General features: G+C 37.8%; 1 protein-coding gene across 6 annotated transcripts in view; it reads left to right on the plus strand.

Annotated features, from left to right (window-relative positions):
- LOC127798705 (sulfate transporter 4.1, chloroplastic-like) overlaps window positions 1-14,867 on the plus strand; it is a 94,107-nt gene extending 79,240 nt beyond the window's left edge. The window contains exons 13-17 of one of the 6 annotated variants that reach the window (XM_052332256.1): window positions 4,146-4,197; window positions 4,786-4,924; window positions 5,051-5,139; window positions 5,568-5,644; window positions 14,627-14,867. In XM_052332256.1, the coding sequence (XP_052188216.1) occupies window positions 4,146-4,197; window positions 4,786-4,924; window positions 5,051-5,139; window positions 5,568-5,644; window positions 14,627-14,671 (402 nt within the window). In that variant the 3' untranslated portion in view covers window positions 14,672-14,867. Of the gene's footprint in view, window positions 1-4,145; window positions 4,198-4,785; window positions 4,925-5,050; window positions 5,140-5,567; window positions 5,645-5,730; window positions 6,494-14,626 lie in introns of those variants that run through there. The other 5 variants (XM_052332255.1, XM_052332253.1, XM_052332254.1 and 2 more) reach the window with 5 other exon arrangements.
- The last annotated feature ends 10,695 nt before the right edge of the window (window positions 14,868-25,562 follow it).

Genomic DNA, 25,562 nt, shown 5'->3' on the forward strand with positions numbered 1-25,562 from the left:
TGTGAATAACTAAACTTCTTTATTGCTTTAGTAAATCTGTCAAACCAAGCTCTAGGAGATTGTTTGAGACCATAAAGAGATTTCTTTAACTTATAGACTTTGTTTGATCCTTAAGACCTGTAGGTATCTCCTGTACACTTCATCTTCTAAATCTCTATTGAGAAAAACATTCTTGATATCTAATTGATATAATTTCCAGTCATTATTCACTGCAATTGATAAAAGTACTCGAATTGTATTTAATTTAGCAACATGAGCAAAGGTCTCTTGATAGTCAATGCCATAAGTTTGTGTGAAACCTTTAGCAACTAATCGGGCTTTGAACCTTTCAACACTTCCATCTTCTTTGTGCTTAATGGTAAATATCCAATTGCATCCAACTGGATTCTTTCCAGGAGGCAAATTGACTACATCCCAAGTACCATTCTTTTCAAGTGCTCTAATTTCTTCATCTACCGCTTGCTTCCATTTAGGTATTTGGAGAGCTTCTTGTATATTATTAGGAACGCGAATATCTGTGAGTTTAGTTGTAAAAACACGGTATTCTGGGGACAACCTCTTATAAGATAGGAAAATACATATGAGATACTTTGTACAGTTCCTTACACCTTTTCTTTAGGCAATTGGTAGATCAAGATCATCTAAATTCACCTCTTCAAAATTAGAAACAATGTTACCTTTTTGTGTCTCTTTTGGAATTGAATTTTGTTCAACTTCATGGTTAGTAGTGAGTTGCACTTGTTCTTCTACATGTCCTGATCTTTCTTCCTTCTAGAATAGACAATTAACTCTTTGTTGTTAACAGTTGAAGGAATACTCACAAGTTGTAATTGTTGTAATGGAACACTCAAAGGTTGTAAATTTGACCGATTTTCAGTGACATGAGACTTTGGACTAGGAGTGGAAGGAAGGACAGTGGTAGGAGATGATTCAAAATCCCAAAACAAAAATTGTTCAGAATTCTCACTCTCCCCCTAAATGTTGGTTTTGGAATAATAAGGCTATTTTTCTAGGAAAGTAACATCCATAGAATGATAGAATTTCTTTGTGAGAGGAGAATAACATTTATATCCCTTCTGATTTGGAGTATAACCGAGGAAGATACATTTAATGGCTCTAGGATCAAATTTATCTCGATTTTGATGAGGAATATGGACAAAATAAGTACAACCAAACACTTTAAGAGGTATAGATGAGATGAGACAACTAGTAAGATATGCCTTGAGAAAGACTTAACATGGAGTCTGAAATTTGAGAACCTGAGAAGGCATTTGATTAATAAGATAAGTAGCAGTAAGAAGAACATCTCCCCCAAAAATTTTAGGAACATGAGAGGATATCATAAGAGCTCGAGTAACATTTAACAAATGCTTGTTTTTCCTTTCAACAATCCCATTTTGTTGAGGGGTATTAGGACAAGAACTTTAGCATTAAAATGATCTTTAGCATTAAAATAAAATAATCTTTCCCTTCTTGAACTAGATATGCCCCAAGAATAGAATTAAAATAATCTTTAGCATTCTTAGTACAAAGAATTTGAATTTTGACATTGAATTGAGTTTGAACCATGATGTGGAAGTTTTTGAATAGTTAACCTACCTCGGATTTTTCTTTCATGAGAAATACCCATGAGAGACAAGTGTGATCATCTATAAATGAAACAAACTATCTTGTCCTGATTACACTTTTAATTTTAGATGGTTCCCAAACATCATTATGAATTAATGAAAAATGATGTGATTCTTCATAAGTTTGATGTGGATAAGAATTACGAACATGCTTCAATAATTGACAGAGTTCACATGTAACATCAACTGAATTTTTATTAAATAAGGATGGAAAGATTTCTTTGAGATACAAAAGACTAGAATGACCCAAACGATAGTGCCATAACATACTTTCACTATCATTACTAGACCTAAGACTTAAAAAAGAATATTTCCCATCAATTGTCTTTTGAGTTTGTCTTCTAGAGGACTCATACACGTTGAACGTATATTCGAATGCAACTCAGCACTGCCAATAATCTGTCCTGAATTCAAATCCTAAAAAACACAGTGATTTGGGAAAAATTTAGTAATACAATTCTTTTGCCGAGCAAGCTGACTAATAGATAGTAGATTACAATCCAACTTTGGAACCAATAAAACTGATTCAAGTGTAAGGTTCTTGGAAAGGATAACAGAACCTGTTCCAGACACTTATGATATGGAACCATTAACAATACGCACAGTGTAATTTTTAGAACAAGGTTGAAAATCTTGAATTAGAGATATATCACCACTCATATGATTAGAAGCTCCAAAATCAATTATCCAAATACCATTGCTATCCATCTTTTTAATCTTAAGTCCTGTCAGAAAATTACCTTTTTGGGCTACTGTAATTGTTGTTGAATGGGCAGTGGTTGGAGTGATTGATGTCTGTTGAGCTTGAAAAATTAATTGCTGAATAATTTTCAATTGTTATTTCCTGAATTGACCATTTGGAACTGCAATAGAATTCTCCTATGTTGTAGTGTGATGTCCATGACTTTCTTTCTTAGTTCTTAGTTTCTAATCATGAGGTTTGCCATGGATATTCTAGCAAGTATCTCGGGTGTGTCCTTCCTTTTTGCCGTGATTGCACCAGGATATGCCTTTCTTGGTGTGGTGAGCATCTGTTCCTCGAGAATGGCAAAAACTTCAATAGTTAGTGGCTGATTTTTTGTGCTCATCATCACCTTCTTTCTTCACATTGCACTTCTAAGGCAACTTCATGCAGATTTGGTAGAGGTTTGATGGCTAAATCGCCCTCGGACTTCATCTAAATTCTTGTTGAGACCTAGCAAAAACTTATAAATTCGCTTTTTCTCAACAATCTTCTTGTATTTTCCAATATCAGTTTGACATTCCCATGTTGTTATCTCATACATATCAAGTTGCCAATATCTTGTCAATCAACTAAAATATTGGGTGGCGGTGAGATCCCCTTGTCGAAAATCATGGAGTATTTCTTTAATTTAGAAGGCTTCCATTGCACCTTCCATGTCGGAGTATGTCTCCTTGGCGGCTATCCAGATTTCTTGTGCCGTCTTGGAATAAAGTTTTCACTGACTTCATTTGTCATGGAGTTGATAAGCCATGACATGATCATATTGTTCTCTGTCTTTCACACCTTGTACATTGGATCATCAATCATCGGTTTAGGGGTAACACCAGTGAGATAATCATCCTTTCCTCAGCCACAAATGAACATCATGTTTGAATGAGACCACTGTAGATAATTGTGGCCATTCAGTTTATGTTCAATAATAAGAAGAGCAGAGGAATCAGATCCTACTGTTGGGGTCGGAACTGAGGGAATTTGAGAGGAAGAATAAACTTCAACAGTAGAAGCCATTGCAGATGAAAAACACGAGAGAAACAGTATCCAAATGCTCGGTGAAATAGAAATGGAATCAAATACAGAATTGAGAAGAACAAACTGAAATTATCAGATGCAGATTTGGAATGAACAAGTCAATGTTAGGACTCCTCTGATACCATATAGAATTTGACAGAAAATCAACATTAACGTCATTCAAAATTTACAGAGCAATGCTCCATAGGAGTTAGTTATCACTTAGAAACTGTTGAACAAGGAAAAAAAAATTATCCTAGAAATAAAATTATGAGAAACTGTACACTCAAATAGAATATTCAAAACTGAATAACTGCATATTTTCTACAGTTTCCTTTTCCCAGATTTGAACTATAGAAACAGGAACTTGCCTGTATTTGTGATCTGTTGTCATGTTTATTATATATCGAACAACTTTAAGCTCTATACTCTTGTCTGACAAGCTAATTCCTGACTGGCTGTGGTGTTGGTGTGGACAAGTGAAAGATATAAACATCTCTTACATTATTGTTCTAACTTTATCTTGGTCATTGAGCTATAGAGACTGTACATTCCTGCCACTAAGACATTTACAGTCCATGTTTATTAGTCTGTGCTTGTGAAGGATACTAAAAAATATTTATGGATATATATGTTTATCTTCATGTGATTGTCAGTAACATGGCAAAGTTTGTGCCTAAAAGTCTTCTTAATGTGTAGGAAACAGTTGGTTATATCCTTAGCTCTAGCTGAATCTTTGCTTAATATTGCAAACCTTCTTGTAGGTTGGTGTCTCACTTGCTTTTGTTATTCATGAATCGGCAAATCCACATGTTGGTAAGCTTGTATTACAATGATATGCATGTAATTGGATGCACCTGTGTTAATCATTACTACTACAATTCCAGTACCTCCGCATATTATGCATATTATTTAATTTCTTTTGGTGTATCATATCTCGTAGGCTCCTCTCCAACATTGGTTTTTTTTTTTTTTCTTTTCTCATTGTTGTCTATTAATTTCACGCCCTTCATCTTCATTAACTTATCATCACTAATGGATCCTTTCAGCCCAATCAACTGCAGAACTTTTTCCTTTCATTTTCTCTCTGTTGAGTGTCTAGAGCTAGGTTTCTTTACACTGGAGCTTCTATTCTTTCGTTTCCAGTCATCTCTTTTGGTTGGAGTTGGGGACTGTTGTTACTTGTGTCACATGTTTCTGGATTCCATCTTCATATTTTTTGGCTTCTGCTGCACATGTTTATTCTTTATATCAGTTGGTGTGGCGGAAGTTTCACTTACTGCGTTTGTCTTTGAATTGAAATAGAAATACATAGTTGATGGCACTATCCATTCGTACCCAATATTAGCTTTGATCAATATAAACCTTAATCTTCTTTGTACTTGACTTTGATTTGTGTGGCAGCTGTACTGGGGCGCCTTCCAGGCACTACCATTTATAGGAATATTCAACAGTATACAGAAGCATATACATACAATGGGATTGTGATTGTTCGAATTGATGCCCCCATATATTTTGCCAACATAAGCTACATAAAAGATAGGTGAGAATCAGTAATTTCTAACTTGTCAGTATAATGTAAATGTGTGGTTTTCTTTCTTTAACTGATTGTGCTGTATAATTTCCCAAATTAAGAAATAAATATATTTTATCTATTTTTCATTGTCAGGTTACGGGAATTTGAATTTGAGGTTGATGGACCCGCAAAACGTGGACCAGAAGTTGAACGAGTATATTTCGTAATTATAGAGATGGCACGTAAGTATTCTTCAATTGATGGTTTGCGCAACTGCCCTTACCATTTGAACCTTATGACAATTCAAATATTCAATAGATGTGTCACACAACCTTCCTTGGGTAGTTGAGATCTAATTTAACCTGACATGAACGAGTTGATATAAGACTAATTTGGACTTACTTCTGGAGTCATTGGTAATTTGTATGGTTTAAAACTTGCAGATAGATCTTGCATGGGCTGGATTCTTGTTTATTAATTTATTTGTTCATTGATTTAAGTATCATGCAGTGGAGGCACGGATGACCTGACCTGTTTCTAGAAAATGTTTGCTTGCTTAGATTGCTAACCAAATATGACTAAAACATGATATGCTGATAAACATTTTTGATCGCCAACATTTTGAAATATGCTTTTATTGTCATGGCTCTATGTTTTGTCCCTTTTTCAGCCGTAACATATATTGACTCGAGTGGTGTTCAAACTTTAAAAGACTTGCAACAAGAATACAGGTCAAGGGACATCCAGGTAAAAGTCCCTCTTTAACCACTCAAAAGACCCCCCCCCCCCCCCTAACTTTGTCTTCTCGTTCTGTACTTTTTGCTTAATCTCAGAATTCTCCTGGTGGGAGTTAAAATGAGAAGCTCCCGGCAGCTAGCTTATTCCTCTGGCTGTCGCCGCCTGCATTGCATTGTGCAGATAGCTATTGCGAACCCAAATCGAGAAGTTCTGTTGACCCTGGCAAGATCTGGGGTCATTGATCTGATTGGTAAAGAGTGGTACTTCGTGAGAGTGCACGATGCTGTTCAGGTCTGCCTTCAGCATGTGCAGAGCTTAAAGGATGAGATGCCCAAGACAGCAGATAGATCCCCCGGTTTATTCCAGAGATTGTTAAAGCAGAGAGCGGAGGAATTCTCAGCTGCGGGGGGCTTGGAGTCTGGAGATTCCCAATCACCGATCTTAAAAAATGACGTCGTGGATCCTCAGTTGGAGCCATTGTTATCTCGGAGGAGGAGTTGAATAATTCTTTCTGTTCGTCCAAATTTTTTCCTTCCCCCCCCCCCCCCCCCCCCCCCAGCATTTGGGGGTTCTCCCTCCTTCCTTCCAACCCGGTGTTGTATGTAAAGCTTTGCATTTAATGGCTGGCTGGCTGGCTGGCTGGCTTCTAATGGTTGTTCCCACCCCCAATCATAGTTTCTATATTACATTATATATATTGGTTCTTTGCTTTCCAGTATATATTATGAATTGCAAACGAAAGATCATTTACGTAATTTTTGTTAAGACTGCGGCAACTTCTTCCTGGTTCGAAAATTGGCATTAATGCCAATGAATGATTGACGATACCAATGAAAGTGAATCTTGCCAGTTGATGGTTTACCATTTATTCTATTATTGTTATTGTCAAAATATAATAATTTATTTTTAGTTGTGGGCAGATGTACAAGTCTTGAGAGTCGTGCCTTTAACGATGAGAATCTTGACGTGCAACTGGATCTCGCAGTCAATCAGATCTGGTGATCTCATTGAGCGGATGGTCTGATAGGGCTGATGATTTGGTGGGCTGATGACTTGGTGAACCTGGTAGATCTGGTGAGCTGATGATCAGGTGGCCCAAGATAACCGAGTGGCTTTGGGTAACCGGGTGACTTGAGGCGACCGAGTTACCTTGGATGATCGAGTGACCTTTTGCCATTTTTCTTGGTTTGGTTTTAAGTGGTTCCCGTATCTCAACTTCATTCCCTATTTACACCATGATTCAGCTTGAATCTCTCAAAGCTCAAAACATGAAAGTTGTAGATAATTCTCTTAACTTTCCGTAAGACTTTGAATCAGCTCAATCGAAGCTCGTATGAGAAAATTATGGCCGAAAAATCAAAATAGTGTCATACCCACTCGGCATAACCGAGTGGGTCATGGAAAGTGAGGAGAAATTGGTCTCCCCATGATGGAGTGGGGGCTCACTCGTTCATGCCTTTTTTTTCTCTTTTGTCTTGGTTCGGATCCATCTTCTTTCAATACTTGACTCTGAGCCTTAATAGTGCAAGTGCATTAACTTAAAGCTTAATTTCAGCCTGATAAAGTATGAATCTCTCAAAACTCAAAACATGAAAGTTGTAGATAATTTCTTATCTTTCCATGGGACTTTGAATCAGCTTAATCGGAGCTCGTATGAGAGAGTTATGCCTGAAAAATCAAAGCAGTGTCGTACTCACTCGGCATAACCGAGTGGGTCCTCCCCACTTGGTCTTGGCTTGACCTCTTGATCCTTTGGCTTGTTTCCTTGATCTCTTACAACTTGTTGGGCCTTTGAGCTTCATGTCCATGTCTCGCGACTCTTTTAGGTCTTGTGATTCTCCAAGTTTACTGGGCATATCAATTGCTCCCTACTCTTTTAGCCGGAAGCTTCGGGTGAAAGAGTATCTTGTCTTGTAAACTTTTGAACATTATTTCTCTTTTAGTTGCTTCATCTTTTACATATCCTCTCGAGCTTGTTTGCACACCGTGCTTTTAAATTTCTAGGCTCTAGTGATTTTCAATTCATTTGCAAAAGTATGAGGTAGATATATTAGTAAGTTTGCTTTCCATAGATATCGAACTGTGCACCGAACAATGAGTTTGATTCTGCTCCTCGTTATGGTGTTATGTGTAGGACAATAGGTTTGTACTTTCTTTTCACTTGTTGTCGGGCGGTGAGTAAGACAATGGGCTTGAGTTCATTTTTCCCTCGTTGTTGGGCTGTGGGCAGGACAATGGGCTTGAGTTCATTTTTTCCTCTTATTATCGGGCTATAAGCAGGACAACGGGGTCGCGTTGGGTTTTTCCCTCATTGTCGGGCTGTAAACAGGACAACCGACTTGAATGTACCTTTACCTCATTGTCGGGCTATGAGCGGGACAACGGGCTTGATTATACTTTTACCTCGTTGTCGGGCTATGAGCTGGGTAATGGGTTTGAGTGTACTTTTACCTCATTGTAGGGCCGTGAGCGAGGCAATGGGTTTAAATGTACTTTTACCTCGTTGCTGGGCTATGAGCGGGACAACGGGCTTGAATGTACTTTTACCTCGTTGCCGGGCTATAAGCGGGACAACGGGATTGAGTTTGTTTTTCTCTCGTTGCCAGGCTGTGAGCGAGGCAACGAGCTTGAGTTCGTTTTTATTTCCTATAAGCAGAGCATAGCAAGCAATGTGTAATGAAAACGCTGACATTTTGAACAAGCTTGAGTTCGTTTTTTTTTTTTTTTTTAAATAAGTTAGTACATCCACTGTTTCATGTGGGTCTTATGTTGCCTTCGATCCCGAAATACACGTGTCAAGCAAAATTTCGAACAGTTTAGTTTTTTTATCTTTAACATAGGCTCTCTTGAATATGTCTGAATTTTGCTCCCAGTTTTCTCTTTGAGGGAATTAATGGTGGCTGACTACCTTCTTCTAAGGGCGTGTCCTTTCGTGGCTTGTCTTGGTGGAATAGGAGGAGACCCCTACCATAGTTTCATCGCCCGAGATGACATGTATGGGCTCATGAATTGGTTCATTGTCTAGAGGTGGATTCTCTCCGTAATCCCTTCCACTCTTTTGACGTCTCTGATTTGATCTCTCCCATTCTCCCTGTCTATCTTCTCCTCTTCGAGGCTCCTTGTCTTTGACCTGTACATACCTTCGAAGCTATCTTTCACGAACTAACATCTCAATCTGATCTCTCAACTCCCAGCATTGGTCAGTGGAATGACCACGAGTTCTGTGATACCAGCAATATTCTTCTCTAATATTCCCCATGGGATGGTCAACCTTTTTTAGGAGTTTAATGAGACCTAACCCATCGATGGCTGCAAGTATGGTCGATTGAGGTTGAAGAAGTCTTGTGTAATGGTGGAACTGGGGTCAAGGTATATCTGATCCCCTAACCCGTCTGGAGTCTTCTTCAACATCACGTTCCTTCTTTTTCTCTCTCTGTCCTCATTCCCACCTACAGCTCTCATAACTTTCGTATGGTGCACGTATTTATTTGCTCTAGCAAACAAATCTGCTAGGGATGTTGGTGGGTCCAAAGATAATGATTATTGTAGGGAAGTTAACCGTGTTCCTTGTAACATAGCAGACACTTCCATTGCAATTGGTAAATCATGAACTTCGAGGGTGGCATTCCGAAATCTATCCATATACTGACACAAAGTTTCTTTGTTCCCCTGTCGAATACTGAGCAAGTATGTGACGTCTTTTTTTCTTCGACTATTAATCATAAATGCCTTAACAAATTCCATTCTGAGCTGACCGAATGAAGAGATAGAGGCCTCAGGTAAACTGTTGAACCATGTTCATGCATGCCCTGATAGAGTTAAGGAGAAGGCTCGGCACATTATGTCATCGTCCCATCCGTGCAATATCATCAACGACTCATAGTTTTGAATGTAATTATAGGGATCATCCTTACTGGAATAGAGGGTGATTTGAGGCATTTTGAATTTTCTAGGTAGTGGCTTTTCCAATATATCTATAGTAAACGGACATTTTCTGCATTGTTTCTCTTCTGTGGCTAGGATCAATTTCTTTCGTTCAAGTACTTCTTTAACTACATTTTTCATGTCATCTCGTATACTTGTTGTTGTTTGGTTATCATGTCTTCTTGGCGTACCAGCCCCAGTTTCATGGTATCTCCGTCTTTGGGCGCTTCTAGCCCTGTTTTCCTTTCATGGGCTCTTATTTCTTCGGGGAGTGGTGCGAGAATTCTTCCTTGGTGGTGGTGATCTATCCTCCTGACGAGGAGTGGATCGAGAATGAGAATCGGGAGTGGCCTCTTGATAGGAATCAGTTCCCACCTCGGGCTGAGGCTCAGGTGGTGGCATAAACTTTTTCAAGGTATCGGGCAACGTCCCTCTGGGCATCATACCTTGGAGTATACCAGCCATGTCTCGAAGTGCCTGCATGCCCTCAACGTGTTGCTATCTCAATGCTTCATACTCTTCCCACGGGACCATATGCGGTGGCTGTCGTGAAGTCCCAGCTTGATCAGTAGGAAATGACCCTAAGCCGATGTTAAGTGGAGGTGGGACTGATTGGTTCCCCAACTGCCGGCTCGGGGAAACGAAGCGATCACCTCCTTAGGATTGAGCATTATGAGGGGGCGGAGGTGCTCCTTGTGGGTGAGAATCGAGAATATTGGGAGGCGCTTCCTGTTTTTGAGAGCTCCGTGGTGGTAAGCAAGTTTCTACGCCTTGAGAGAGAGAGTTTGTCGGTGTCCACGGGTGTTTGCCATTCTTAAGTTGACTTTTTGTCTTGCGTTTCCCACAGACGGCGCCAATTGTTATTGCCAAAATACAACAATCTATTTTTAGTTGTGGGCAGATGTAAAAGTCTTCGGAGTCGTGCCTTCAATGATGAGAATCTTGACGTGCAACTGGATGTGGTGGTCAATCAGATCTAGTGATCTCACAGAGCGGATGGTCTGATAGGGCTGATGATCTGGTGGGCTAATGACTTGGTGGATCTAGTAGATTTGGTGATCTGGTAGGCTGATGATTAGGTGGCCCAAGATAACCGAGTGGCCTTGGGTAACCGGGTGACCTGAGGCGACCGAGTGACTTTGGATGAACGAGTGACCTGAGGTAAACGAGTGACCTGAGGCGACTGAGTGACCTTGGATAACCAAGTGACATGAGGCGACCGAGTGGCCTACAAAACGAAAACACCGTTAGGACGTGGGTGGGGGTCCCCGCGTAAACCCTCCGATGCTTAAGTCAGATCTCGAGAGAAAATGAGAAATTGTACTTGAATAACTCAAGAGTGCGTACCTTGTAATGAAGACATGGTCTCCTATTTATAGTGGAGGAGACAGAGGAGACGTGCGATAATCGGGGCGAGAATCTCGCAGCTCATTTCGATGATTTTGCGGCCCATCCGAGAGGGAAAAGATGAGAGATTGGCCTAAGCCCACTTGATCATGACCGAGTAGGGGGCCACTCGGTCATGCCTTATTTTGCCATTTTCCTTGGTTTGGTTTTGAGTGGTTCCCGTACTTCAACTTCATTCCCGATTTACACCATGATTCAGCTCGAATCTCTCAAAGCTCAAAACACGAAAGTTGTAGATAATTCTCTTAGCTTTCCATAAGACTTTAAATTAGCTCAATCGGAGCTCGTATGAGAAAGTTATGACCGAAAAACCAAAGCAATGTCATACCCACTCGGCATAACCGAGTGGGTCATGAAAAGTGAAAGGAAATTGGTCTCCCCATGACCGAGTGAGGGGCCACTCGGTCATGACTGAGTGGGGGGTCACTCGTTCATGCCTTCTTTTTCCCTTTTCTCTTGGTCTGGATCCATCTTCCTTCAATACTTTACTCTGAGCCTTAATAGTGTAAGTGCATCAACTTAGAGCCTAATTTCAGCCTTTATAAAGTATGAATCTCTCAAAAATCAAAACATGAAAGCTGTAGATAATTTTCTTATCTTTCCATAGGACTTTGAATCAGCTCAATCGGAGCTCGTATGAGAGAGTTATGCCTGAAAAATCAAAGCAGTGTCGTACCCACTCGGCATAACCGAGTGGGTCCTCCCCACTTGGTCTCGGCTCGACCTCTTGCTCCTTCGGCTTGTTTTCTTGATCTCCTACAACCTGTTAGGCCTTTGGGCTTCATGTCCATGTCTCACAACTCTTTTAGGTCTTGTGATTCTCCAAGTTTGCAGGGCATATCAATTATAAAAATGGTTTTAATTACGATGTTGCTAGGGATAGACATCTGGTACATCAAGTGTTAAGACTCTTGTAAAAAGTGGAGGTTTTGTCTCTTAAAGAGTGTACTCCGACGATCACATTAGTACTTAGTAAGAGGGTGAACACTAGAATAATAAATAAGCTCAAGAGTGTGTTCGTGTTTACCATTAAGGAATTATACTGTTTATATAGTCTGATCCACAATGGACAAGTGAGATTATCGATAAGGTCATTTTTCATGATTAAGGGGTGAGATCTTCAGTGGTGATCAATCCAAGATCCCTAGACCAGGTAGAATATTAGGATGTGAATGGTTTTTCTATTAGAATAAAGAGGTGCGAGACGTGTGGCACTTACTGATAGAAAATGCATGTATCATGTTAATATTAGCTTCTCATAGAGGGAAATATAATACTGGCTTGGCTTAATAAGTATGAGATCTTTCATCACTGCCCCTTACTCCTCAAGTTGAGCTCCCGAGACATCAACTGGAATACTTAAGGTATGGGTTCCTCTACCCTATTCTTTTCTTCTTTGACTTTTTCTCTTTTTCCCACATATGTAGCAACAACTGCAACTCATCGTCTTCTCCAGTGTTTGGCAATTGCAACACTACAACAAGTAGTAGCTAAGATTGATTGCAAAGAGAAGGAAAAAAAAAAAGTGTGTTATGCCCCGTTTAAAACCCTAGCTGCTCTTGTAATGTGTTTATATGGGTTCCAAACTGACCTAAGTATTCCAAAACCTATTTAGAGTTGAAATCCTTGTTAGACTAGGAGACTACTTCTAACATCTCACATCGAGTGATAGGAAGGAGCAGAACAATTTACCCTGATGGGTTTACACGAACTTATCAGGGATCATTCATCCTTAAACTTCCCTACCTCAAGCATGTTTAAGTCAGGAGTTCTTTGCCTACATTAAACTCAAAAGGTATTCAGCTAGAGTTGTTTCCTTCTTTACTTATCCTTGATATATACTACCATTTTCTGGGCTCTTGGAGTATTACATTCTCCCATCCTTAAGCACATGACGTCCTCATTGTGCGACCTTACAACTGGTCTCAACTCTCCCTCGTCCGGTGTTCCCGGTCCAGTACCCCCAACATTGGGCTAGTACAAAGTCCCAACACATGGCCCGGGTTGCTCTGATACCACCTGTAACATCCGCATCGAGCGATAGAAAGGACTGGAACAAATTACACTAATGAGCCTACGTGAACTTCCTAGGGATCACCCATCCTTAAGCTTCCCCAATTCAAGCACGTTTAACCTGTAAGTTTTTTGCTTACATTTAGCCCAAAACGTATCCAGTTGGTGTTATTTCCTTCATTACTTATTCTTGATATATACTACGTTTCTTTAGGCTCTTGGGGTATTATAAGTAGCCAAAGCGAAACATCGAGGTAGGGATAGCTCGAGAGAAAGGTAAGCAATGGCTAAGATAGGAAATTCTCGAGTGGGAATTTGAGAAATTCGAGAAATAGCTCGAGAATGTGATTGTCTTGAGTAGAAGAGTAATGTGAAGAGAATTTTGAAGACGAAATTCATTTAAGAGGGGTTGGATATAATACCCGGTATTACATAGTGTTGGAAAAGATAGGATTTCTAGTGATGTTGAAGGACCTTGAGTGGCCTTAAGAGCCCAAAAATTGGTTTCGAGAAATTAATTAATAAAATTATCGAATTGATAGTAGGGAATGCCCGGGGACTTGGATGTCTAGAGAAGAGGGCATGAGATTGGCCAGTATCTTGAGGTTGGGCTAATGACACTGAAAGCAATCAGACCGGAAATAGTTTTCCAAATAATTTATATATAAGCTCGAATTGTTGACAGTACCGAATAGTCCTAAAGGACATCCGAGAAGTCAAGGGGACCAGAGGTTGTCCGATTTTTGAGTGAAACAACCCTAAAGTGTTTTTGAGCTGAGAAAAGGTCTTGTGCGGGCACAAAGACGAAATTGATCTTTCCAAGAAATAAAGGGTGGGGAAAAGAAGAAGAAGAATAAAGGGTGGGGAAAAGAAATAAAAAGAAATGAAAAAAAATCTGGAAAAATGGAGGAAAATGCTATAAAATTTTGAGAAAATTTTAAAAATTAATTTGGAGATCGAGGAGCGTGCCAGAGGCTCGTTAATGGAATCTGGGCACAAGGTGGCAACCAAGGAGGCAACGCCGGTGTGGGCGTTTGGCCGAATTTCTCCTCTAGATTAGTTAAGGTATAATTAATTAATTATTTCAAGTTATTTACATTATGTGAGATAGTGTAGAATAAGCGTTGGTTTGGGTTAAACCCTTGGCTTGAGTTGTTTGGAAATTATCAATGGATGTTTTTGCAATGTATGGCAACAACATAGGCCTTAGTGTAATTCCTGATAGTTGGGTTTCTATGTGTTTGCATCTAGGTTTTATCGGAGAAGTGGTGGTCCTATAAGAGTTCAAAGTTCAGGTTGGCGTTCTTGCTCATGGCAGAGAAAGTTTCGAACCATGTAAGGGACGGCCCCAAGGGTGGGGGGCCTTGCAAATGTTTAGTAAAATCGATGAATATATGTTGCGTGTAGTTGCTTGTTGTACATGTTCTATAGGTGGTCTAGTGGAGTCCTATGGCCATGGGAGAGACTAGATGCATGCTAAGGGTAAAATGGGAGGTTATTGCCTTGAACAAGTGGATTCAAATGGCAGTGATACCTTGTCAATCATACATATTTACTTGTCATTGCATCTCATATATTATCTTGTTTACATTTATTTGCACCTTTACTGAGTAGTTGTGACTCATGAGGTTTTATCTCGTGTTGTAGATATTGCAAATCCAGATACAAGCCGTGATGATGTCAAGACGATGAAGTGACGATTAACGTTGTTGCTCGAGTTTTGTTTGTTGTATATATTCCTGTATATATATTCGTTTTTGTTGAATGTATATGTTGTTGGACACTAGATGATATCTAGTTGGTTGTAATCAGTATAATGTATTGGTGATTATGCAGATTTCTTGTTGTATGTGGCTTTGTTTAGTTGAGCCAAGATTGAGATTGAATAAGGATTGAAAATGAATTTCTCATAAATCTCCAGTACTCAACAGATTTGTAATATGTTATTTTGTGTCTGGGTCACCTTTGGCTTGTTGTGAGATGAGCTGAAGAAATGTGAAGCTGACTTAAGTTTCGAGTCCCACTCAACTGTAATTTATTTAATTGTTTGGGACCAATTCCTCGAGTGGAGCTGAGAGAAGGACAAAGCCTAATCCCGGACCTAGGGTGTTTCTTGTTGAAACACAGTCCATCTCTTTAGTTATTGGATTGATGTGTGAATAATCTAGTTAATTATTCACTGGTGGCGCCCATAAGTGGGAGCAGGTCATTACACACTATAACACCCTAAATTTTTTAGGCATGTTATAATTTAGGATTTTGGGAATATAAAATTTTTTTCATATCACAATCTTTGTCATACATTATACAAATTCCCAAAAACCCTAATTTTCACCTTCTTAGCTTAACAAACCCAATAATCGAATAGCTAAGGCAGGTGTTAAAATTTCAAATGCGGAAGCTAGATCGAACCTAATATGGTTCACAAACATAATGCTTTATTTATCATAAATGAAATCATTCATGACTTCTACAAAATGCATTACATGGACATCATATCTCGCAAGTGATAATTGAACGCCTAAAACATATCCAAAACATATATAGGTTCGCACATAGACAAAGATATGCTAAACATGCTATAGACAACAAATTAAGCTTATTTTTTAGCTATCTCCTTTCCCTTAGAGTCACTTGTCGAACCTAGAACGTTTGAATATTCTAAGGACATAATCTAATTAAAAGATGAATCTTCTAGTGAGAAACTCCAAAATAGTTTATATCAGTGCATGAATAAGTATAAAACGTATGAGGAAAATAACGAGGATTACTCTGAAGTGCCTCATGAACATATTAGCTTCCTCTAAAGAGAGCTTTCTCAATGGCCCACGCATAGCGTCTCTCGGGAGGTCCCTAACCATGTCACCTTGGCCCGACCTCATAAAACTCATGCAAACACCACGTCCGTTATCTCTTAGACTTATGGTCTTCTCCACGAGAGCTTTCTCGATCGCGCACGCATAGCGCCTCTGGGGGAATATTTGACTTTTTCCCTCAGCCAACAACAAATAGGTGTAACAGTATGGCCACACGAATTTTATAAATGCAACAATTAAAAAGCCAACAGCATATATTTTTCAGAAAAATTCATTTCATATATGCAACATGATTTCACGTAAGAGAATAATAAGAGTTTACGTACAAGAACTTCACAAAACACATTTCATGCAATAGGAGTCTCACATAAGAGAACAAAAATAGGATTTGGAGTATAAGAGTCTCACATAAGAGAACAAAAAATAGGATTTGGAGTATAAGAGTCTCACCTTTAAGGTTTATCTCTTGGAAGTTTCAATTTCATAGCAAACGGCCTAGGTTTCTACAGAAAATACACGTTTCGATAAATCTAACCTCCAATATTTTTATACAGGATTGAAGGGCATTAAATTAGGGACAAGACTGAAACATTTGAAGAAAAATGGGTCCCTCACGCGCCCTCACGTGCCCTGGGAAGGTGGCCCATGCGCCTTCACGCGCAGCCACTTCTCGGCGCATGTATCTCGTGCGTGACCCCCCAATTTCAGACAACTTCGCCTCTTTTTATTTTTTCGGCCATAACTTTCTCATTTTAACTCCGATTTGACCCCTGTTTGAACCTAGGCGACCCTATCTTCCCCCTCTACAGGATTATCAAAAAATGGGACTTATCTCATTTTTCTCTGACTGTTTGGGATGAGCTTTGGCAGAGACTCGAAACTCCGACGATGCTTGTTCTCCCCCGCTTCTCCTCCAATTTCTTTTTGTCTTCTTGCAGAATTTCCCCCCTCTCTTAAGAGAAAGCTCCTCAACTTAGAATGTCTCAATCCTCAAACTCCCTTGAATGATTCGAGAACAACTCATGATTTTTATTTATAGATTCTTTGAACCAATCACATGGTGCCACTTGTCTCAAGATAAGCTTTGGACTCTAAAGACTCAAAGCTATAATTGAATGGGTTTTCAAATCAAAAACTAGAATGAATTTAATTTTGAACCAATCAGGGTTGTTTTATTTATAAAATTAGAGCCTCTTCAGGATTCCGTCGATTTCTCGGAAGCCCTTTACCATCATTCGGTATTTTAGGCTACAATTTAGCTGAACCGAAAATCGTCTCTGAGTTGATTTCTTTCAATGTTATAAATCTCGCCTTGAGACGCTCCTCAAAGATATACCTTTGTCCTTAGGTATCTAAGTTCTAGGGCACTCACTGCAACTGATTCAGTCACTTGTTGCCATTGCAAGCATATTTTTCGATATTTTAAATTCACTTAAAATACGTGGCAACTTTACTAAAATATGGGGTATTACACACACAATAAACCAAGTTTTTTAAACAAAACACTCATAAACAACAAGTTTGAAGTAGAAACCCTCATAAGTCAAAACCATTTGTATAAAACAAACCAAGTTTTGATAGTAAAATCACTCACCTTGAACATATTCAGAATACCTCGATTCTCGTGTTCAATCTTAATTTTTGTACTAATTAAGCCTCAATAATCATACTATGACTCAACTTCGAGCCTCAACGATCGCTAGATATCATATTCATTCAAAAGAATACCAGCATTAATTTTTTCATAATTTTCTCATAACTTCTCCTCATTTTCTCCCTATTTTATCTTTAAAAATTCCAAAATAAATACATCCTCAAGGTTTTTTCTCAAATTTTTCTCCACCATAATTCATAAAATATTTTTCTAAAATATTAAAAAAAAAATCAGAAAAATACCTCACTCCACGAGCTGTCATGAGCTAGCCACGTGTTCTGCGCGTGCACTACACGCGTCAGTTGTCTTCTCTAGCGTGCCCCTCGCCGTCGGTGATCAAAATGTTTTCTTGACCTCACCACCTTGAAGATCTCTTCAATCCGATCCTATTGGCACCCTCTTTGGCCTGAAAACACCACCGAAAAAGCTTCAAATGGCTGGCCAAAGCCTTGGCTCCCCTAACTGTCGCAATTTCGGCCAAGCCCTATATCCCACTTGATTTTACTCCAAGACGTCCCAAACTTTCCTGAACCCACCCTCTTGACGCAAGGAACAAAAGCCCTCTTTCAATTTCTCTCGAATCACCCTCTAAAGCCTCGATTTAAAGCTTGAAATTGATGAACAAAACCCTTGGTCATAACCTTTATTTATACCCATTTTTCTGCCAAAAAAGAGCCATTCTTTGTCAAATCAAGTCACCTCTCGAGCATTAAAGGCTTTAGCTGGCCTCTAGAGGTTCGATATGGCCCAAAGATTTGTTGAGCCAACTTACTCATATTAATTAAGTTTTGATAATTAATAAAAGAAAATTTTCAATATACAAATTATAGTATTTTTGGTACTTAATAAAAAGAGTATTTTCCTTAAAAATATTAGTTTTAGTACCAAATTATTTTTAATTAATTTATAAAATATTTTTTTATAGCATATGTATTACCAAGAATATTATTATTTTCTATTAAAAAATATTTTTAGATTAATTTTTTAAATATTTGTTAAGATTAATTTATTAAATTTTTTCATAGCATATATTATCAAAAATATTATTTTTTATTAATTTTTTTAAATATATTTTAAATATTAATTTATTAAATATTTTTTATAGCATATGCATTATCTAAAATATTTTTTAAATATATTTTAGATTAATTTATAAAATATTTTTATAACATATGTATGCCTTGATTCGAACCCAAAACCTCTAGTAAGTCCAAACCTTCCCTTGCCAACTTATCTACAAATTTCTTTAGTCATATGTGTGCATATATTAATTTTAAGTTATAGTTCTAAACTTTATAGCCTATAACGGTCATATTTTTTACCGTTGGAAAAGTTTCAAAAATGCCTATGAATACCCCCTACCCCCAATCTCGTTTTTGAGTAATTAAGTGCTTCCATTACAAATCCAAAGCAGCCGAAAGATCCCAAACACTCTCAAACTATCATCCAAGCATTCTGAGGCTCACAAAATATTATTGCACATCAACCGAAGAGCCACAAGGCAAGAGGAGAAAAATATTTTCAAGTCTACTTCGAATTTTTCCGAGGTCACTAATTTATTTATTTTATTTAAATATTATTGTCTTATATATTTTGTACTTAATTGCTTATTTGTGTCCAAGTATGAATAAATTATTTGTAAACATTTAAATTATCATTAAAGTTTGTATAGGTTTCCTAGAACCATTAAAATCTATGTGAATCTAGTTTCTAATGTAAGCTAGGGAGAAAACCTTGGTGTAGTGGTTTCCTAGAATCTATTATAATCTAAATGTGTATCTAGTTTCCAAAATAAGTTAGTGTGAAAACCTTGGTGAAATTGATTTAATGGAATTCCAAAGGTGGTTAGATCTTGGGAGAGTGGATTAGGTGTGTATAAAAATACCGAACCATTATAAATTGTCTTGTACTTCATTTTATTTATTTTTGTTATATCTTGTGATTTGTATTAATTATTAATCTCAAACATAATTTATTTTGATTATCAAATATATATTTTTAAATAAAATAATTAATCAATAATATCTATTAAATGAGAGAAAAATTTTAATTACTCAATTCACCATCCTCTTGAGTAGCCATACCCTAAGGGATCAACAATTATTGTCAGAGCAGGCTTCTAAAATAGTTAAACCTTTAGTTTATACTTTAACTTAGAAAAGATCTAGATGGCCTCATTCACCAACCAAGCTATAGTTAAAGGATCCTCACCGTCTAGACCACCATTATTTGATGGCATAAATTTTGCCTATTGAAAGATGAGGACGAAATTATATTTATTTTCAATAGATTATTATTTGTGAAAAATAGTTAGAGATGGTTTTATCACAACTTCAACTAAAGAAGATAAATGGATTGAAGAAGATATTAAAAAATACCAAATGGATCATAAAGCAAAATACATAATTTTTTGTTCAATCATTCCTAGTGAATATGAAAAATTATTTGCTTGTTCTACATCACATGAAATTTGAAAAAAATTAAAAGTAGTATATGAAGGTACCGATCAAGTAAAAGATACTAAGATTAATCTCTTAATGTCCTAATATAAAGAATTTAAACTATTTCAAAATGAAAATATTAGTGATATGGATGGTTGATTTCAAAAGATTATAAACAATCTTAAAATGATAAAAAAATAATTTCAGAAAAAAATGAAATTAAAAAAAATTTTAGATCTCTAACAGTAAATTGACAACCTTTAGTAACAGCTATTTCTCAAGTTAAAAATTTAAAATAATTAAAAATAAAAGAATTAATAGGAACATTTCTAACTCACGAATTAATATTAAAAATATTTTATCAAATTAAGGGAGAGTTTAAAAATATTAGTATTTTTAAAAAGAGTAACTTATATAATAAAATTAAGGGAGAGTTTAAAAATATTTTATCAAATTAATAATCTCATAAATCATATTTTTGTTATCATCAGAAAGTGGGAGAATGTTGAGCCAACTTGCTCAAATTAATTAAGTTTTGATGATTAATAAGAAAAAATAATATACAAATTATAGTATTTTTGGTAATTAATAAAAAGAGTATTTTCTTTGAAAATATTAATTTTAGTACCAAATTATTTTTTGATTAATTTATAAAATATTTTTTTCATAGCATATTTATTACTAAAAATATTATATTCTATTAAAAATATTTTTATAATTTTTGATTAATTTATAAAATATTTTTCATAATATGTGTATTACCAAAAATATTATTTTCTATTAAAAATATTTTAGATTAATTTGTAAAATATTTTCATTGCATATGTATTATCAAAAATATTACTTTCTGTTGTTGCCAAAATACAACAATTTATTTTTAATTGCGAATAGACGCAAGAGTTTTGGGAGTCGTGTCTTTGCTGATGAGAATCTTGACAAGCAATTGTTGGATCTGATAACGGTCCAGATTTGATAATCTGATAGAACTGATGATCTGGTGGGCTGATGATTTGGTGGCCCAAAATGATCTGGTGGCCTAAAATGATCGAGTGGCCTAAAATGACCCAGTGGCCTTGGTGACCGAGTGGCCTTAGTGACGAGTGGCCTTGGTGACTGAGTGGCCTTGGTGACGAGTGGCCTTGGTGACCGAGTGGCCTTGTTAACCGAGTGGCCTTGATGACCGAGTGGCCTTGGTGACGAGTGGCCTTGATGACGAGTGGCTTTAGTGACCGAGTGGCCTTGATGACGAGTGGCCTTGATGCCATATGAGAAAGCATAGTCGACTATTGTTCAACAAAAACTACTGATAGTCGACAAACACATTCTCATAGTCGACAGATCCAAAAATACAAAGAAATATTATAACATCATATACATACATAGTCGACAGAACAAAATTCATAATCAACAGATCATTCATCATAGTTGACAGATTAGAATATAGTCAACATAAGCCATACATAGGCGACAGAACATGCAAGCATAGTCGACTATCCTCAAGCACATAGTCGACTATTGACAGGCATAGTCGACAACACTAAAACACATAGTCGACTATCCATTTTGAAAAATTGAATACTTAACATATCCTCATTTTGACTCTTTTGAAAGCAAGTTAAGATTATCAAAAACATATTTATTTTGAATTTAAAAACACACTCAACCACACTCAACATTTCTCCTATATAGATTTTTCATAACTTTGCTTCAAAGAGATTTAAGGATTGATTTTCTCATTCATATAGATTGATTCAAGATCATACTTATCCATATAGATTTACTCACTCATAGAGATTGATTTTCATATAGTCATTATCAAAACTATTTTATTATTTAAGAGTAATATATCATTTTCACTTTAACCCCCTACTATTTTCCAAATTTTAATTTTGGCCCCTATTTGAAGCCCATCAGCTTTCCAACTATTTCATTAAGACCTAGAAATTCTAAACCCTTCATTTCGCACCCAAAGATTTATAAAAATAATCTTTTTGACCTCTATCGGGCAAGATTAAGAAATTATACTTAGGCCCGAACATAAGTAAAATCGCGTTTTGATTGCAAATCCTTTTGTTTATTCTTGAAACCACTTAAGGGTTGTTCCTTATACTAAATATAAACCTACTCAAGGCTTTGTTGATTTCTCGAAAGTTCCTTACCATCATTCGATTTCTCAGCATGAATCATATATGTACTGAAAATTGTCTCTGATCTAGTTTCCTTCTATGTCATAATTCTTGTCTTTGGATGCTCGTCGACCACGTAACCTTTTCCTTAGATATCTAAGCTCCAGGGTACTCCCTACACTTGATGCGATGATTTATTTTACTATCAAGTTGATTTTTCGGTATTTCGAACTCATTTAAATTACATGACAGCCTCATGAAAACATGGGGTATTATATGTGGAGTACCCACAAGCAAACGGACAAGTCGAAGCAAGCAAAAAAACCATACTACATGGGCTAAAAACCCGATTGGAGAAGGCAAAAGGCAGATGGGCTGATGAACTCCCCAGCATCTTGTGGGCATATCGCACTACTAGTCGGGAATCGACGAGGGTAACACCTTTCAACTTGGTGTATGGGACAGATGCTCTTATCCCCATGGAAATGGATCTTAGCTCATCTCAAGTCATAGCCTTCAGGGAGGAGAATAATTCAGATTGTCTAAGGGAGAATCTGGACCTGCTAGATGAGTTAAGAGAAAAAGCAACAGTACAGTTGGGTAGGGCCCTATAGAATCCAACTATTATAATGAAAGGATTCTCCCTCGTAAACTCGAAGAAGAAGACTTGGTAGTTAGAAAGACGACCATCACCAACGCTCTCAGAGAAGAAGGGACACTCAGGCCTAATTGGGAAGGGCCCTATAGAATTCAGAAAATGTTGGGGTCCAACACGTGCATACTACAGACACTACAAGAAGAGATAATGGGAAAAACTTGTAACACCATGCACCTTAAGAGGTATTTTCTAGCTTTACCAATCATAGATTCCAATGGAAAGGACGAAGCACGAGACGTAAGGCTGAGCTTGTCACCAGACACGTCACCCTATATGGACAAGGGCTAGGATTCATTTTAATTTTCCCATGTAATAATATCTCCCGATGAATAAAAGAATGCACCCATTGTATTCCTGTGGAGTAGGAAAAACTATAAGTTAACCCAAATAAAACCTATACGAGTCCCGAATATTTGTATGAGTCGTAAAATGTTATGCAAGTACGATGGTTTAAGCACAACTAGCTCCGAAAGGTCAAGTCACTTAGTGGCAATCTAGTGCCGATGACCCTAAGCCGGCCGGGGTCACCATAAGATCCAATGCCTATGCTCGTAGACTCACTTGAATCTCTCGTTTGAGTCCAGTGCTATACCTTTTGGCTAGACCCGACTCATTGGTTGATCTAGCGCCTAGGCCTAATGGCAAACTTAGATGTCTGTCAGGAATCCCACGCTAGACCACTGACCAAACCCAGATTCCCTGAGGTAGACCAGCCCTAGGAAGGGGTGGAAAGAGGTGGGGCGGCCATATGACAGTTCTAACATTATTTCACCTACCAGGGTTAAGTCGCCCAATCGTGATTTGGCGCCAAAACCTCAGATTCACCTAAGATCATTGGATGATCCGATGCCTATGCTCGCAGGTTCATCCAGATCCCTCGTTAAGGTCAGTGCTACACATTTTGACTAAACCCAGCTCCTTGGTTGATTTGGTGCCAAGGCCTCCCGACAAACTCAGACTCTCGGTAGGAATGTCAGGCTAGGAAGTGGGCCAAACCCAAACTCTCTAAGGTGGACCATGTAATACCCAAGAACTTTGGCTTATTATTTTAAAGGAAAAATGGAAACTCGGGGAAAATTGGTATCTAAAAAGCCCAAAAAATCTACCAAATCAGCCAAAGGGAGTACCATGAAGTTTAAATGTCTGAGGAAAGAGGAATTCCTTTAATGAGCATATCGAGGCATGATTTTTAAGACTGAAAGAAATGGAATCAGAAACCGTTTTCGGTACAGCTATGGATCGGGTTGAAAAACTGAATTCTCGTAGGAGACTCCCGAAAAGATAATGAAAGCCTCAAGAATCTTCGATTTATCGAGTAGAATAACCCTTCAGAAGTTTCGGGAAGAAACGGGCTTAAGTGTAATTTTCCAAAGTTACCCGAGGGGTCAAAATGACATTTTTCCAAAAGTTTTAGGGGAGAAATGGAAAGATTAGAACTTGAGGGACTCAATGGAAATTACCAAAAGTTGAGGGGGCTTTGCGAAATAGGGCTAAAATAGAAAAGACAAAATAGTTGGGCCAAAGTGAAAAAAGCTGAAACTTTGGCCATGGAATCCGACCATGGCATGGATGATCGCCGAATGGCCGTTTCAAGCATTGGGTTCGCAAGCGGAGTGGTTAGGGAAGGCTTGGGCGTGATGATGAGCCGACAAGGGCTACCAGGGTGGCCAGATTTTTGAGAACTCCAACCAAGAAGTTGGCCACGATGTTGAGCCCTGCAACTTTCTTTTTCGGTCGGTTGAGGGCTATTTTAGGTCGATCTAGGGGAGGGGGAAACGTCAAAAGCAATGGGTAAGGCAACAAAAGGCATTTTGGGTTTCAACTTTGCTTATAAATAGAGCTTGAGTGGCCGGGAGTTTTTAAACATTGGAGCCTTAAATCAAAGGCTTTTTTGAACAAATTGAGAGCTAAGGATAGAGGGCTTTTGTTGCCCATGTGTTGAAGGTCATTTCTGGAGAATTTGAGGAGTAACGAAGAAAAAATGAAGGAGATCCGAGCCTACGCCAGAAACCTAGGCTGTCCACCTGGCCGAGACTTCAAGCTCTCTGCTGAGCCTCTTTCGGACCTCTGATAGAGCGCATATTTTCATATTATTTAGCCCTCATATTTAGTCTTTTTGCACGTTAGTTGTGACATTTTATTCATCTTGATTTTGTTTTATTTTATTTTATAGGAATTGGGCTTCATACTATTTTATTTTATTTTGGACAGATTAGGGCTTCCTGGGTCATAAGGAATTTTGATGGTAAGAAGGGAAACAAGGAGATTGGAGACAAAGAAGCAAAAGTGTGCTGACAGATTTGACCTTCTGTGATTCTTTCAAATTTTTGGTCAAGTTATAATCGCAGAACGTGAATGATGTCTTCAGAGATATTGTAGAGGACTTCTTAGGCTTTCTTTAATGGTATGGTTTGTCCAAATTCGAGTTCGTTTGGGCCTCCAAACATCGCTTCAAAGTCGGGACCAGATAGCTGGGTTAAATTAGGAAAGCTACTCTGGACACTGATTCTTTAAAAGGCCATAACTTGGGCGTCCGATATCCAAATCAAGTGATTAAAAAGCCCAAATTCATTTACTCTTCCTGATCTACAATTTTTATGAAGGGGCAGAAGCCCATAACTCACGTTATCCTATTCAAAATCGGCTGTGAAGTTGCGGTAACCTAGGGTTTCCTCCTTAAGCTCTATTTAAGCACCTTAAGAGGCCATTAGAAGAGATATATATATATTTTTTTGTCTCATGAACAGTAGCCATTTTTCTCTATTTTTGTTTTCTTCTCCATGGAGGGCTAAACACTTGTAATCAGTTGCAAATCTAAACTTATTCCATGGTTTGAATCCCGAAAGCTTCTACGAAATCTGGTTTGAATTTCAATTATATTTGTTTTA

This window comes from Diospyros lotus, chromosome 4 (genome assembly GCF_014633365.1).
Source record: "Diospyros lotus cultivar Yz01 chromosome 4, ASM1463336v1, whole genome shotgun sequence".
In the NCBI taxonomy this organism is placed as follows: Eukaryota; Viridiplantae; Streptophyta; class Magnoliopsida; order Ericales; family Ebenaceae; genus Diospyros; species Diospyros lotus.